The 14,818-nt window shown below is 52.8% G+C and overlaps 5 protein-coding genes across 5 annotated transcripts; 4 read left to right on the top strand and 1 right to left on the bottom strand.

The window, feature by feature from the left end:
- Window positions 1-150: 150 nt before the first annotated feature.
- BZA70DRAFT_117275 (glycoside hydrolase superfamily) lies at window positions 151-2,898 on the top strand. Its single transcript, XM_064909472.1, has 3 exons — window positions 151-522; window positions 588-687; window positions 746-2,898. Exons 1-3 carry the CDS (start codon window positions 239-241, stop codon window positions 2,564-2,566), a joined length of 2,205 nt encoding a protein of 734 aa, XP_064769913.1. The 5' UTR covers window positions 151-238; the 3' UTR covers window positions 2,567-2,898.
- Window positions 2,861-3,570, bottom strand: BZA70DRAFT_288327 (GRIM-19 protein; the record flags this gene model as incomplete). Its single annotated transcript, XM_064914025.1, has 4 exons — window positions 2,861-2,906; window positions 2,967-3,137; window positions 3,237-3,343; window positions 3,514-3,570. The coding sequence occupies 4 exons, from the start codon at window positions 3,568-3,570 to the stop codon at window positions 2,861-2,863; spliced, it is 381 nt and encodes a 126-aa protein (XP_064769912.1).
- Window positions 3,571-3,873: 303 nt separating this feature from the next.
- BZA70DRAFT_275254 (Mus7/MMS22 family-domain-containing protein) lies at window positions 3,874-9,744 on the top strand. Its single transcript, XM_064912121.1, has 6 exons — window positions 3,874-4,161; window positions 4,229-4,279; window positions 4,338-4,664; window positions 4,717-9,010; window positions 9,066-9,301; window positions 9,357-9,744. Exons 1-6 carry the CDS (start codon window positions 3,988-3,990, stop codon window positions 9,663-9,665), a joined length of 5,391 nt encoding a protein of 1,796 aa, XP_064769911.1. The 5' UTR covers window positions 3,874-3,987; the 3' UTR covers window positions 9,666-9,744.
- On the top strand, window positions 9,715-13,435 carry BZA70DRAFT_275252 (dynein associated protein-domain-containing protein). The gene is made up of 3 exons (XM_064912120.1): window positions 9,715-11,007; window positions 11,065-12,272; window positions 12,346-13,435. The coding sequence occupies exons 1-3, from the start codon at window positions 9,965-9,967 to the stop codon at window positions 13,122-13,124; spliced, it is 3,030 nt and encodes a 1,009-aa protein (XP_064769910.1). The 5' UTR covers window positions 9,715-9,964; the 3' UTR covers window positions 13,125-13,435.
- An 87-nt stretch (window positions 13,436-13,522) lies between these two features.
- On the top strand, window positions 13,523-14,513 carry BZA70DRAFT_275249 (uncharacterized protein). Its single transcript, XM_064912119.1, has one exon. It carries the CDS (start codon window positions 13,697-13,699, stop codon window positions 14,354-14,356), a length of 660 nt encoding a protein of 219 aa, XP_064769909.1. The 5' UTR covers window positions 13,523-13,696; the 3' UTR covers window positions 14,357-14,513.
- The last annotated feature ends 305 nt before the right edge of the window (window positions 14,514-14,818 follow it).

Genomic DNA, 14,818 nt, shown 5'->3' with positions numbered 1-14,818 from the left:
ACTTCATCAACTCTCATCTTCATACACAACCTCGCATTAACACCCAAACAATCAATACATATCAATAAACACCGCTCGTATTCGGATCTACATCCAAACTCAAAGCGTGCGCCGCTGGAACGGCAGCCCGGAAACTCCCAGCAACCCAAAGTCACGCATCCGCACCGAGCTTGCGCCCCGCCTCCGTCTCGCCTCTTCACCAGCCCGACACCGCAGCAGCCCGCAGATAGAAACACAGATGGTGTACTCAGTCGAGATCGACTCGGCGGGAAACTTCCGCGACCGCGAGAACCGCGTCATCACCCTCCGCGGCATCAATCTCTCCGGCGACTCGAAGCTCCCGGCGACGCCTGCAATCCCTTCACACGTCTCCGACAACTTCTTTGATGGCGACAACGTGTCCTTCGTCGGCAAGCCGTTCCCGCTCGACGAGGCCGACTCGCATCTTGGACGCATTGCGAGCTGGGGGTTTAACGTCGTCCGATACGTGTTTACATGGGAGGCGCTGGAGCACGCTGGACCGTATGCGATACTCCTGATAGTCTATTACACGGGCGAGCGCGCTCACTAACACATTCTCACTGCAGTGGACAATATGACGAGGAGTTCATTCAGAGCACGATCCAGCTCCTGGCTAAGATTAAAGAGTTTGGCTTTTACTGCTACATGGATCCCCACCAAGATGTCGTAAGTTCCCATCCCTGCTGTTCAAGCTTGCCGACAGATGCTAAACTATTACACACAGTGGAGTCGATTCTCCGGAGGCTCTGGTGCGCCGATGTGGACCCTATACGCCGCCGGACTAGATCCGACCTCGTTCGCGTACAACGAGGCGGCCTTGGTCCAAAACACATGGCCCGATCCCGCAACGTTCCCCCGCATGACCTGGGCGACAAACTACGAGCGCCTCGTCTGTCTCACCATGAACACGCTCTTCTGGGCCGGACGCGATTTCGCGCCGAACGCGATCATCGACGGGGTTAATATCCAGGATTATCTACAGGACCATTTCATCAACGCTGTAGCGCATTTCGCAGAGAAGATCGAGGCGTCGGGGATCGACGATGGGTTCATCCTGGGATGGGAAACAATGAACGAGCCTAACCGCGGCATGCTCGGATTCCATGATATCTCTGTGATTCCCGACCACCAGAAATTCCGCTCGTACACCTGTCCTACACCGTACGAGTCTCTTTTACTCGGCAGCGGGCGATCTCTCGACATTCCCATATTCCAATTCGGACCTCTAGGTTCCTACAAGAGCGGGAGTAAGATCGTGAACGAGACCAAGCGGTCGGCGTGGATCCCGGAGGATTATGACGATTCCCGGTATGGATGGAAACGCAGTCCTTTGTGGAAAAAGGGGTCATGTATCTGGGCACAGCACGGCGTATACGACGCAGAAAGCGGGAAGCTTTTAAAGTCAAACTACTTCCTGAAGAATCCTGACGGCGTCGATTTGTCGGGCGAGCAGTGGGCGGATGTCTACTACATCAACCACTGGCACAAGTACGTTGACGCGATCCGCAACGTCAATCCTGACGCGATCGTGTTTGCTCAGACACCTGTACTTGCTATCCCGCCCGACTTCATCAAAATGGGCGCGGTCAAGCCGCGAATGGTCTTCACACCGCATTACTACGATGGCCTGACACTGATCCGAAAGCACTGGAGTAGCTACTGGAATGTTGACGTTGTCGGCGTTTTGCGCGGCAGATACTGGTCCCCCGCGTTTGCGCTCCGCTTCGGCGAGCGGTCTATCCGAAACTGTCTTCGTGACCAGCTCACGTGTTTGAAGACCGAGGGAATCGAAAAGTTTGGCCGAGGTGTGCCGTGCTTGATGAGCGAGATCGGGGTGCCGTTTGACATGAACGACAAGAAGGCGTACGAGACCGGCGACTACAACGCGCAAGTTCGGGCGCTGGACGCAAACATCTTTGCGCTCGAAGGCTCGATGCTGCATCACACATACTGGACATATGCGGCGTGTAACACCCACCAATGGGGCGACCACTGGAACGGCGAGGACCTGAGTTTCTACAGTGGCTCGGACGCAGCTCGGAAGCCGCCTACGTGCTCTAAAACGCCGCAACTGTCACAGCTATCGCTCGAGTCATCAGCAGCGACGGACTCGGCATCTAGTGTCTCGCTCATGACCATGGACCCGTACCGGTCAACAGGCTGGTGGTCGATGAGGGCAGATTACGTCGGCAGCAGGGCCGCGCAGGCGTTTGTGCGCCCGTTCCCTCTTGTTACGGCGGGCTTGCCGCGAGAATACGGCTTTGATCTCGCAAAGAAGGAGTTTTCGATGGTCATCGTCGCCGACGATAACACGGGCCAACCCAGCAACGCGACACAGATCCATGTGCCTGAGCTGCACTTTCCCAACGGGGTCATGGACGTTCGCATTTCCTCTGGTCGGTTTGAGATTGATAAAGTTGCGCAGCGACTACGCTGGTGGCACGACGACGGCGTGCAGAGTATCAGGATCTTTGGATTAGCTAGGGATAGCAGCTACACTGCGTCGAAGGAAGCCGACGCAGACACGATATGTTCTGGGTGCTGATGGGAGCTGGTTTTAGATCTGGGTTGTGATTTTGGGGTGCTCGGTTTTCTTCTCGTTCAGTTTCTGCTTTTTAGTGCCTTTTCGTTACTTTAGATAGATTACCTAATGGAGGAATCGAAATATACAAATAGCATCAAAGTAGGCGGCTCACGCCATTGTTACTGCACGGAGAACGCGTAGTCTATCTCAGAGCAGGCTTATCTTTAAGGTGATGTTTATTCAGCACATGCACTATATTAACCTGTAACCATCCAATGTATCAAACCCAAATAACCCGAAGGTACAGCCCCCATCTCAGTTTTTCGTGGCCTCCAAGGCAACATACGACGGGAAGCGGGATCTACAACACGTTAGATTCTCAGTAAATAACAAGCAGACAAAAACACAAGGCTTGACATACCGTCCGTCGTTGAAAACAGGCTTGTTGTCGGCCCAGTCGGGGTGATCCTTCATGAGCTCCTGCTCACGCTTGGTCAGGGCGGTGATTCGGCGGACATAGTCTCTGTCGGCCTCAGCCTGGAGGAGAGGCAGGAGGCTTAGTCTCGCCCACGCCTTCTCACGCGAGTATTCTCTGTAATGCGCAAAACATGAATTAGATTCCAAACTCGAATGATTTCCAACACTTGCGGGCAAATGAAGATCGTAGAAGATGAGCGGGGGTTATTCATACCGTCGCTCGCGGAAGCCCTTTGACATCGGGATAACGCTCAGAAGAGAGACGACGCCCATGATTGCGAGGTAGATTGATGGTCTGAAGCCCCGGGAAGGCAGGTTGCGCTATGAGAAGTTGTGACGTTAGCAGCGCTCGTTGACGGACCAAACCAACACACAGCATAAACCGCTCTTCTTTGCTCGCAGATTGCTCAGACTCACAGTCTCGATCCCGGGCAAAGAAGACAAGCTGTCGACGCATGCGAGTTTTCACCGTTCTTGACGGGTCTGCTTACCTTCCACTGCACATCGGGGTATCCTCCCTTGGGCGGCAAATCCTGATGATAGCTCATATCGACCGTTTATTCGTTTCTTCAAATAATGAGTAGAAAAAAACCGGAGAATCTCAGGCGGTTTGTGGTCAAACTAGAACTTCCAGACCGCTGCGGTTGCTCTGCTCGCCCTGCGATCTTGGTGGCCCGAGGGATTTGGCGATGCTCTTCTTAGGCCAATCAGGCGCGGCGAAATTACCTATCGCTGCGTGAGGTAAGGACTTATGTAAGTATATGTCACGTGAATAGAGTGGCTGGGGTGTGGCTGGGAGGTGTAACAGCGATGTGGCGCATTCACGCGTCAGAACGCGTCTCGACAGATCTGCTCAGTCCAAAGTTTGCCTTCAGCAGCACCCCGCAAGTCTCGCAGCGGCGGCTTCCATGATTTTGCTAGTCTGAGTGTCTTCTTATAGATGCTTGTCGGTGACAGTGCGACCGATGGCTTTATTCGCAGAACGGTATATCTCGGACTCTGAGGACAGCGATGCCTTCAGTGTCGATATAGCGGAGCATCTGTTTGACGGTAGCAGTAACGGCGGCGGTGGCGAGCGCGAGGGTTATGATTTCGATGAACTTGATTTTCTTTCAAAGCCTGGCGATCAGGTTCTAAATGTACGTGTTTTTGGTTTGGTGTGGGTGGAGGTGAGGTGGTGTTGAGTATGAGTACTGATTTGTTTAGATCGAGAAGGTTGATACGGACGCGAACTCGATATCGGGGCATGACGCCGAAGTAAGTTGTGGTTGCTTTTCACTCTACTGCAACACATCGAAATTTAACACGTCTATAGATATTAGATGAAGCTGGGGTATTGAATAGTCCGCCGCAAAAGCAACTTCCGCAGCATTCACACGCTCAAAATTCACCATCACAAAGTCAAGCAGAGCTACAAGCCGTCAGCCGCCACGATCGAATAACTCACGATCCAGGAGGCGACAGTGTCAGTTACGCATCACCAGTTGAGCGAGATGAAAGTACGGTGCAGCAAAGCGCGGAAGGCATGACTGGAGGTCTGGAAATGATACCTGATTCGTTTCGTGACGATCAAGGCGACGATGGAGACGTCTCGGAGGCGGAGACGGTAATGACGCCCAGCAAAACTCGCGATGCAGAGACGGTCAGTCGTGTTTCTTTTGCTATGCTTATATTCCATGCTAATGGAGCTCTAGATTTCTCGAGATCTGCATCTACCTGCAATGAACCTCTTCAGCGACGACTCCTCGCAATTACCCCCAGATATCCCCCTTCTCCCTCGCACTAATTCTCACCCTACAACTCCACCGCCCGCGGATGGCTCTGCAATCGTGGATTCTACTACCTCTCCCTCACCTTCTCGCGACATCAGCAGATTGATCTCGTCGCCGCTGTCTAGTCCGCTGTCAGAGTTATCTTCGTTCGAGGATATCGATCTCAGTAGTCTTTTCCCGTCGAGTGGAAACGCAAATCTTACAGATAAGGACACATCAGAGATGAGCAACAGCAGCAGTATCAGTACAACTCGCGATGATCAAGCATCAGTTACTACATCAAACAACTCTGCTACTTCAGATCCAACGAACTCAGCTACGCAGCGCCAACCCTCCGAAATCGAGAACTTCGACCCCACCGCGATCGTCGACGCCAACGGCGGCGAGTTTCATTTCTTCCGCAAGAGGACGGCGCGGCAAATCATGCCGTACCGGTTCGATCGCCAGATCTACGAGCAGCAGCTGAAAAGGCGGGGGATCCGGCCGATTCGGATCTCGACCGAGAAGAAGATCAGCAAGGACGCAGCTCGGGATCCGGAGGATTCTGTGTTTGAGATGCCGTCGACGCTGGATGATGCGAGCGAGGGCAGTAGTCGGTTGATGTCTACGCAGATCTCAGAGTCTGACAGTGTCGAGAGTCGTGAGCGGAGTGGGCAGAGTTTGGAGAAGCAGAAAGGCACGAAGCGCAAGCCATCGCGGCCGCATCTGAGCCCACATAAGCGCAGCGATAGGCCGCACAGAAGAGACGAACAGAGAACTGATCACGATATATACGAGTTCCCATCGGACAGCCAAACCACGTCTAGTCATGCGGATAATATCACAGATACTCAGTCGAGACGTACATTCAATCCACCAGCTTCATCTCCGTCGCGCGGGACTTCAACATCAACAGCATCTGCAGCAACTATACACCCACCCCGCACGCCTTCACCGACGTCATCTTCGGCATCCGACGCCAGCAGCTCAAGCGATCTCTCCGACGAAAGCTCCGACGACTCATCAGAACTAGAACTCGAACGCTTAAAGAGAAGAGTCCGAGGCGTACTGCCGCCTTCCTTCCTGACGCTTGCGAATGCCAGTAAACCCTCGAAAGCCGGCGCGCGCTTGTTGCCCTCGCAGATGCATCCGGTCGGCGAGGAGCCCAGGAAAGGAGTTGCGCGCCGGAAGATTGGATACTCTAGACCTCGGGAAGAGGGGGTGAATCGCAATTTCATAGGCGATAGCTCGGATTCTGATAACGAGGTCGGCAGTAGGAGCTCGAGCGTCTTGCCTGCTTCCCAGCGGTCTAGAAATATGTCTACTCCGCGAAGGTTTTATGATGATCTCGAGAGCGATGCTTTGGAAGTCGCAGAGCACATTGATCGGATGGCTCCTCGCACTATCCGAACACCTCGCAGCACGCAGTCATCGGTAGGTCCGAGACGACAACGGACAAAGTCTGGTAAGAAATCGTCCGGTATGTCGCGACAGACAACACTTTCCCGCCACTCCAAAGAAAAGCGGCACAAAAAGACAAAACACGCGCGGCAGTCTCGAGCGTACGAAAAACGGCTCCCGAAGATCGGAATCCTGGATGCTTTTCTCACGTCGCAAGAGTCGTCGCGGTCCAGAGCTACTCCGCAAATCGATGACGCACTACCGAGCTCTCCTCCGCGATTCATCAAGATCGCGGCTCGTGAAGCAGCAAAGCGGGATGGGTTCGGACGAGCGTCGCCGTCGAGGAAAACGTTTTATTTCGACGACTCGGATGATAATGAGACAGTAACTGATGTTCTCCAGCGATGGCGGGAAGGTACACACGAAGGCTTTGAAACCGCGTCGCTTGTGTTCACGCGGGGTGACTCCTCACACCCGACTCCTATGAGCATGCCTGATACTGGTATTGCTGCTACACCAACAAAGACAAACGAGACTGGCGCGGTACCGAGAAGGCGTCTTCCTCCTGGCGTCATTGCTGTCGTTCCTCCGCCGCCGGGAGTTGTCCAGGTTATGGGCCCGCCTCTTCATCCGTTTCGACGACAGCGGCCGTGGGATTACGAAGAGGTCGAGAGTGGAGAATACGCGGTGCGACGGCGGCGACGGAATGTCAAGATTGACAGGGTGTTTGCAAGTGGTCCGAGACTGGTGCCTGAGGAAGAACTGAGAAGACACAATCTGCTGCCGAAGCGGTCGAGTACGGACAAGCCTCGAGAGCGGCAAAGTAAGAAACAGACGATGCTGAAACCACAGCAGAGGCTCAAAGGCTCTGATCATCCCCCGAGTTTTATCAATTTGGCTGATGATGTTGAGGACGACATACCGCACTTCAACGACGAACCTGTATCGGCACCGGCGCCAAGTGTGCAGAGACCAGCAACTTCATCCCAGGTTTCAATAAGATCAAACGACCTACAGCCAGACAAAGAGAGACTGATTTCCGAGTTCAATTTCCCGGTGCTCAATTTCTCAGTCACATTCGACGTCTTCCCCTTACAAGACCAGACGCGGTTTGCTCTTTCAACGTTCGTGGGCCAAGGCGGTCTCGACAATACTCTCAATATGGCACCAGCTTGTGAGAATTTCGATGCGATTCGGCCGACGGAGTTTTACTTCACTGCCGGTGGACTTGTGCTTATATGGCAGAACGTGAGCGCGTCGGTTCTCTCGGAAATTGAATCTGGGTATCGGACGATCCTCGACTGGGCTTTGAGCGAGCAGCATAGTACATCACAGCTCACAGAAGAGCAATATGGCCAGGCGTACGAGTTTTGCGGGTTTCTGGCGCGGTATATCAGGAACAATCTGGTACACGAAAGTTATGACAGCATCATCAGATTTGCTGCCGTGATCAAGCGGCAGACTGTCCATGTCAGTGATCTGTTCACGCAGTTTCACGGTCGCACGCCGACTTTCTCGCGGCTGTCGTTTTACATGCTTGTGTTCCAGCTACTGTTCATTTACGAGATATGTGCGATGCTGCAGTCGAATCTGGATGACTACTCTCATCTATCTCTTGATCGTGAGTTTGTAAACATTGGCCGGCTCCTGGTGCAGGTTATGTTGAAGTATGGAATGAAGGACCTCTATCAGTTCTTGCGGACTTATCGGAGTCGACTGGGCTTGCGTATCGATCGCGACGCGTACTTTATCGAAGTCTGGATAATGACGATAAACGTCATTGACAGTGCAAGCGCGTTACAAGGTACGACTATCCCCAGCTTTTGGGAGTTACTGTACTCGTTCTTGGATGCCAAGTCGCTGGGTGACGCGTTCAACGTCGACAAGTACGAGAAAGTCTGGTACGCCACGTTCAGCATTTGCCCGCTGTATCAATTTGACTCGAAAGGTATCTCGGACGTCGAGCTCAGTCGCGCGAACTGGACCGCGATCGAAACAATGGTGGGTAGACTGCTCAGCATTCCACGCGAGAGCACAACCAGCCGGGAGTTTGGGTCATATTGCCACGCGAGTTTTGCGCGCTGTCTCACGCTCTCTCTTACGTGGAGATGGTTTGGCTCAAAAGCGTTGGCGACGATGATGTATAGATTCTTTGCGGTGCGCAAGTTGGAGAATCTGGAGAGCGAAACTAGTACTGGCTTTCCGGATTTTTTACTAGACAAAGATCATACGCTCGAGCTATCAATGTCTGATACAGTCTTTCATATCTTTCTAAAGTATCTCGCGAAACTTATCCGCGACACCGGCGAGCGTTCTGATGCCAAAAAGGTGCTGCCTAGCCTTGTCGGTCTCGTGACCCCCTTGAACGGCCGTCTATACCCTCGAACGATGGAGCTGAAGGTCAGCGACCTTGAAGCTCTAGAGAACAACTACAGTCTACTGCTGACGCTATTCTGGGCTGCGCCGCCGTATCTGCGGCCTCCGATCGGGCATCTTCGAGATGTTATCATCCTGGGGAGATCGCATGCTCAAGCGCGAATCCTGAGCGTCAAAGCCTGGTATTACCTGACGCGTCTGCAGCTGGGCAGTGATGGCGCCTGCGACCTTTCAGAGACGGGTGAGTGGTATGCCGATTTGCTGAGGTACAGTCTCGAAGATTACCTCCAGCTGGAGGATGTTGTCTCGGGGATCTCGATCGAAGAGTCAAAGAGACGGAGAGCGAATATTAGGGCGTATGAGGCGCTGCTGAAGGATTCGCTGAAGTATGTGAGAATGCTTGTGTGTGCGCATAATCTCATTCGGACTGCCGAGCAGGCTATCGGAGTTTTGAAATACGGTATGCAACTCGTCTTATTTCTCTTTTCGAGGGTTTCTTCTAACGGTGATAATAGCAAACATTGGAGAACTATTCAACAACGGTCTCAGTCTCCCTGGTAAAGTCCTCACAGAAGCGCTCCAGATTGTTAAGGATTTTGTGTCTCTGGCCGACCGGATAATTCAAAGTCCGCTGCCTCCGCATGTAGACGAGGATTCGCCAGATAGCTATTTGGACGATGGCCTGGCGCAGTATATATTGGAAGAGGAGAACCGTCAGTTCCAGGACGAGAAGCGTGAGAAGCTTGCACAGGTTTGTAGTCCACTTTTGCAGTTCGTTGTGGTGTTTTTTACTGACATTGGACTAGGCTGTTCTCGATCTCGTATTCAATCAACTTCACCAGCTACTCTCCAACCTCGTCGGCGTCACGCGTGACAACGAAACCGAAAGCATGGCACAGACAGAGGAAGCACTGATGGTTTGCGCGATTGAGACCTGGGCAGTGGTTGCCAAATTCGTAATCTCTGCGCGATTTAAAGATTGGAGTTATTTCCTCGAAGGACGGGGCGCGTGGTCGTGGTTTGCAAATACGAGACGGAAGAGTGCGTATGAAAAGGTCTGGATGGAGCAGTTTGATCGGTTGAGGGGGTTACAGTTGCGGGAGTTGGAAGAATAGATGGGCATGTGTATTTTTATTTGCTTGTATTTTTATAGATCTTTAATATCTCGTCATGAGTTCTTTCTCATTTGTTGAATGATGTGTGGAGTTCTGCTCCAGACGCGTCTGCGTAAATAAATGAGCCGCACGGTGTGGTTGGCTCGGCAGACACGCGCCTGGCGACCTCTAAACTTTCTACAGCATTCAAGGCATTTTCTTTCTGCGGTCTTGCAGGCCTCGATCTTGTCTTGATAACCGAACTTTGTTGTGCTAATTGCATTCTGAAGTGATACGGCTTCGTTAGACAAGTGGCAGAAATGACGTCCAAGGAAGAACCACAGCCGACGACCACGCTGGACGGTTCTTCAGTCTCAGTAATGCCAGGCGGCAACGCCGCCTCGATGATCAACTCGCGCGAGATGAACGACATGCAAGCCAAGATCCGAATCTTAGAGAGACAGCGACTAGACGACCGAAACCGGCTTCTTGAGTTTGATCGGATGAAGCAAGATCGGGAGAAGCTTGAGCGCGTTATCGCGCGGCTGGAAGGGAAGATCAAGCCGATGTTTGATTCGCAGCAGGAACTGAGAGATCAAGTGCGCACGCTGGAGGAGCAGAAGCGGAAGCTGGAGGAGATGTTGAAGGAAAGAGAGGAGATGGTCGAGCTTTTGACGCTGGATCGGGAGGTTGCTGAGCAGGATGGAGAGAATTTGCGAGAAGAGCTTGAGGATATCAAGGCGAGGCTGGAGGAAGCGACTCTCGAGCTTGAGATAATGAAGGAGGAGAACGAAGTTTTGCGGGTCGAGATGGTGAAGGAGACAAAGACGGATGGGAACGTGGATGTCGCGGCGGTGCGGAAGCTCGAGGAGCAGAATTCGCGGTTGAAAGAGGCATTGATCAGGCTGCGCGACCAGAACGCGATCGAGACGCAAAACTATCGAACAGAGCTGAAGCGCTTACAGAGAGACTCGGAGATTTTGATGACGTTGAAAGAAAAATATGAGACCGTCGTACAGCAGTTCCAGCGCGCGGAAGAGATTGCCGACAACCTGCGGCAGCAGCTCGACGTTGCGTCTGGGGCGGATCGAATGCTGGACGAGCTCACGGTCAAGAATCTAGATCTTAGCGAGCAGGTGGAGAAAATGCGGATCTCGATTCAGGATCTGGAGACGTTGAGGGATATCAATGAGGAGATTGAGGCGAATCATCTGGAGACTGAGAGGCAGTTGCAGGAGGAGATTGGATATCGCGATTTTCTTTTGCGGGAGCAGGCGGAGAGATTGATTCAGATTGAGGATTCTAATGCGGACTACGAGTATACGGTCAAGAGGTTTCGGGAGCTCGTGACTGCTCTACAGAGGTCAGTGGTAGTTGTGCGTTACCTATTATACACTCCGTGGGACTAACAGAATAATAGTGATCTGGAGCGACTGCGCGAGGAAAAAACAATGGAAGAAGCTGAGGCGGCGCAGATATCACGCCGGACTCGAGAGATGTTTGATTTAAATCGCAAACTCCAAGAATCTGCGCGGTACGGACAGGTTCGGACGGTGGATCTCGAGCTGCGGAGGTTAGAGGCACAAGAAGCGGTCGAGCATCTGTCAATCATCAGACTTTATCTGCCCGACTCTGTGGTCACTGTGGCAGAGTCTGTCAAGACCCTGCTTTGTCTGAAGCGGATTGCGTTTAAAGCGGGATTGATTTGCTCGATGATAAGAGATGCGAGTATAGCGACCAACAACTTGGCAGTCGAGCCTACGCTGGGGACCGAGCTCTGTGACAAGATGGCGCGCATCTCGATGCATGCTCGATGCCTATCCGCTACGATGAGTATCTGCTCGGTCGCTGAGTTTGAAACGTTCGGTGCTGCCGTGAATTCTGAAATCAGTGGTACGGAGGCAGTGCTGGATGGGTGCATTGCCAGTATCAAGGAGAATTCGAGTTTTAGCGAAACGGGAAAGCTGACAGTACAGCTGGATGAGGCTCTGGCTGTGCTGTCGGAGTTGTACGCGACAAAAGGTGTTGGGACAGAGCTTGTGAAGATGGGCGATCTGAAGCGTGTTACTGCTACTGAACTTGCACTTTTGACACGGAGCAATATCGACAGTATGATTGCAATGATGCAGAATCTCCTGGTAAGAGTGTCTGGAGAGCTTCCGCCTCTCGAGAGCTCGATGAATGGCCAGGTTTCATACGAGGCAGAGCTAGCTGCCAGCTTTAGGAATACAACAGAGATGATGATTGGACAAGGCAAGAGTATGAAGGTGTTAGCCGCCAAAGCAACGACGATAATCGACGAAGGTGATGAAGAGTCGAAATGTCCTACAGATGATTTGGTCAATTCCGTCAAAGATGTCGAAGAAGTGACGAGGAGAGTCACTGTGTTTGTCAGAAACGTGAGCTTTTCTATTATGCATAAGCTTGATGCTGCGTCGGGGGATGATCAAGAGGTCAGGTATGATGATATACAAAAGATAATGATGGACGAGGCCGACGATGAATGGCAGGATTCTAGCAGTAGTAATGCTGGATATTTTGCTGGGTGCCGCAAGCAGCTGGAGGAAGCGGTGTCAAAGCTGAGAGAAGTAGTCGCGCGGTTGCCTGGATCTCAGGGGATGGAGCACTGTAAGTACCAACAGCTTGATTTATGTCTATTGAGAGTTCTTGGAGAGATTACTGATTGATTTGTTTTTTGTAGACACGAAGGTGGTTCCACCGTGGGTGTCAAAGGTCGAAAGTCTGAAGGAAGACGAAGCATCGAACAAGGACGTGCACGCTCGATTTGTGCAGCTCGAAGAGGCAATGAAAGAGATGATTGCACGGATGCGCACAAACGAGCGGGAGCTGGAAGAATCGTCGATGAAAAACAAGTTTTTGGAGTCGCGGTTACAGAAGAACAAGGAGCGACTAGAAAGGCTGTCTACGATAGAGACAGAGTTGGCCGAGCATCTCAAGATTGAAGAGTCGCTGAAGGAGTCGGTCGCGAATTTAAACTCGGAGGTCAAGAGGTTAACGGACGAAACCTCTGAGCTGAGACGGGCGGTGGAAGAGAGCGCCGGGGCGGCAAGCGAACTGGAGCGTCTGAAAGGACGGGCGCAGGTTGCTAGTTCAGAGGAAGTGGAGGCTCTGTATAGGCAGGTGTCGGCACTACAGTCTACGGTGCGATACCTGAGCACGCCGCGGGAACGGGAAGTAGACGAGATCGTGGCGTTTCTCAAACAGCCGATCATCAACCGAGCGCGCGGAGCCGAGGCCGAGGAGGAGAAGCGGAGGAGGAAGATGAGGGAGAATGAGGTGTCGACTACGATGGACAGCTTAGTCAGGCAGTCGCTGACGTCGGAGATGGTGAAGATCCGGCGAGGAGCAACGGCGCGCGACCGGCGGGTGCAGCGGAACCAGGACGGGAGTGCGTCGGCGAGGCAGGCGACAGAGTACAGACAGCTGGCAGCGCGGATGCGTGCGCTGGTGCAGCTGTAGACTGTTGTTGCAGGCACAGAGCGAGGCCGCAGACATCAACGAACAAGGTCTTGTTAGGCGTAAGCGACCTCGAGGAAGAGAATGCGGGGAAGCCTGCGATTGTCAATCGGGAAATCGATTGGCGGCGAGCGCGTCATTATTTGCTTCAGCTGATCACCAACTAATTGAGAGAATCGTCATCGCTCTCTGCTCTGTCGTCTACGCAGCCTTGTTCTGTTCCCTGCAGCTGTTGCGGTTATCCATTGTCCGGCCAGACGGGAACCCGCGTGGAGTTCTGCCGTATCAGCGCCGCTCCATTTACTCAGCATCAGCAGCAGCAGCAGCAGCAGCAGCAGTCGTGGCTGTGGCTGTGGCGCATGCGGTGAATCGGGCTCGATGTAAACAGTGGCTGGTGCGGCTGTCCACGCGACAGCTTTCGACTTGTTTTATTTCTCGGAAAATTATAAAAACCGGCTCGCTTCCCCACACTCGTCCTCGTCCCCCGCCGCTGATGCTGTCGATGCTGGTGCCGGTCCCGATGCTGGTTGTCTTCCGTTTATTCTAGTCGCTCTTGATTTATTCCTCTTCCCGCCATGGCCACGAACGCGATTATGGGCTCGCCGCGGAAACGGGCTCGCTCGCCGATGGCCAGCCACCTCACGCCGAGGTCGAAGCAGCGTCGCGCAGTACAGGCTGTGCCGATGCCGACCCTCGTCTCTCCCTCTGCCCACTCGCCCGTTCTCCTCGACTCTGATACCGACTGGCCGCTGTATGTGTTCAACCCCGGATCATGCACCTCTGTGCACGTCAGTCCGGCGCAGTTTGTGACGGTGCCAAAGCCAAACTGCATCGTCCTCGCTTTCTACGACGGCGATGACGACCGCCATGTTCGCGCAGCAAGCGCAGTACAGGGTGTCCATGGCACTGCCGTCTACGCCGTCTCTGTAACGTCTCCCCGCGACCGAAATGATCTCAACGTACCAATCCTCTTCGACCCGCGCGCAGCGCTCACCCACCACGCGCGCGCCACACACCCCCTTGGCGGCGGCAGACTGCCTATGCCTGTCCTTCTTGTTCTCGATCATCAACTACGACGGCGCGCTTTTATACCCGTTGGATGTGGCAGTCAAGCAGTCAGACCGATGATGGTGGATGATGTGCAGAGCGTGCTGAGTGATATAATCAGATACTTGAATTTTGAGCACTCGCGGGATGTTTATAACGAATCTAGTCGCATGATGTTGGATGTATAGGTTTTGCGTTCTCTTTTTCTTATTCTTTCTCCTCGGTCTGGCGTTATGGTCTTTTACTGGCGGGCTTCGCAAATTTTTTTTCTTCATCACCTTTTTTTCATCATAGTCATCAAAATGGTAGCGAAATATGTAAAATGCATTACTATTGTACAGAAATTGTGCACCCAAACTCCATTAGTCTGATCATAGACTGTAGTTTAATCCTTCTTCAAACTGCTTAGAATCACCTCCTTCTCGTCCTCTGCGTATATATTGGCTCCGCTAGCAAGAGCGCGGTTTAAAACCCGCAGATACTCGGCCTCGCTATTGGCGTCTGTAACGCTAGTTTTCCGCAGCGTCTCGAGCTCGTCGTAAAAGTCCTTGGTGACGGTCGCCTTGTAGTACTCCAAAAACGCAGCTTCGTCTGCGGTCTCGACATCAGGCACAAGGTTCATCGCGATCTTGCCGTTGGGTTGCTAGAGT

The sequence above is a fragment of the Myxozyma melibiosi genome (assembly GCF_037950935.1).
Source record: "Myxozyma melibiosi strain Phaff 52-87 chromosome Unknown BZA70scaffold_2, whole genome shotgun sequence".
NCBI classification, from domain to species: Eukaryota; Fungi; Ascomycota; class Lipomycetes; order Lipomycetales; family Lipomycetaceae; genus Myxozyma; species Myxozyma melibiosi.
The sequence above is the reverse complement of the archived record's forward strand: the minus strand, read 5'-3'. Positions and strand labels throughout refer to the sequence as shown.

Excerpts from the sequence above, each read along its gene's own strand:
- BZA70DRAFT_117275 (XM_064909472.1), top strand. The coding sequence starts at position 239 with ATGGTGTACTCAGTCGAGATCGACTCGGCGGGAAACTTCCGCGACCGC. Across the intron at positions 523-587 it reads GCGCTGGAGCACGCTGGACC|TGGACAATATGACGAGGAGT; the intron begins GTATGCGATACT and ends TTCTCACTGCAG. Across the intron at positions 688-745 it reads TGGATCCCCACCAAGATGTC|TGGAGTCGATTCTCCGGAGG; the intron begins GTAAGTTCCCAT and ends TATTACACACAG.
- BZA70DRAFT_275252 (XM_064912120.1), top strand. The coding sequence starts at position 9,965 with ATGACGTCCAAGGAAGAACCACAGCCGACGACCACGCTGGACGGTTCT. Across the intron at positions 11,008-11,064 it reads CTCGTGACTGCTCTACAGAG|TGATCTGGAGCGACTGCGCG; the intron begins GTCAGTGGTAGT and ends ACAGAATAATAG. Across the intron at positions 12,273-12,345 it reads ATCTCAGGGGATGGAGCACT|ACACGAAGGTGGTTCCACCG; the intron begins GTAAGTACCAAC and ends TGTTTTTTGTAG.
- BZA70DRAFT_275249 (XM_064912119.1), top strand. The coding sequence starts at position 13,697 with ATGGCCACGAACGCGATTATGGGCTCGCCGCGGAAACGGGCTCGCTCG.
- BZA70DRAFT_275254 (XM_064912121.1), top strand. The coding sequence starts at position 3,988 with ATGGCTTTATTCGCAGAACGGTATATCTCGGACTCTGAGGACAGCGAT. Across the intron at positions 4,280-4,337 it reads TATCGGGGCATGACGCCGAA|ATATTAGATGAAGCTGGGGT; the intron begins GTAAGTTGTGGT and ends ACACGTCTATAG. Across the intron at positions 9,011-9,065 it reads TATCGGAGTTTTGAAATACG|CAAACATTGGAGAACTATTC; the intron begins GTATGCAACTCG and ends CGGTGATAATAG.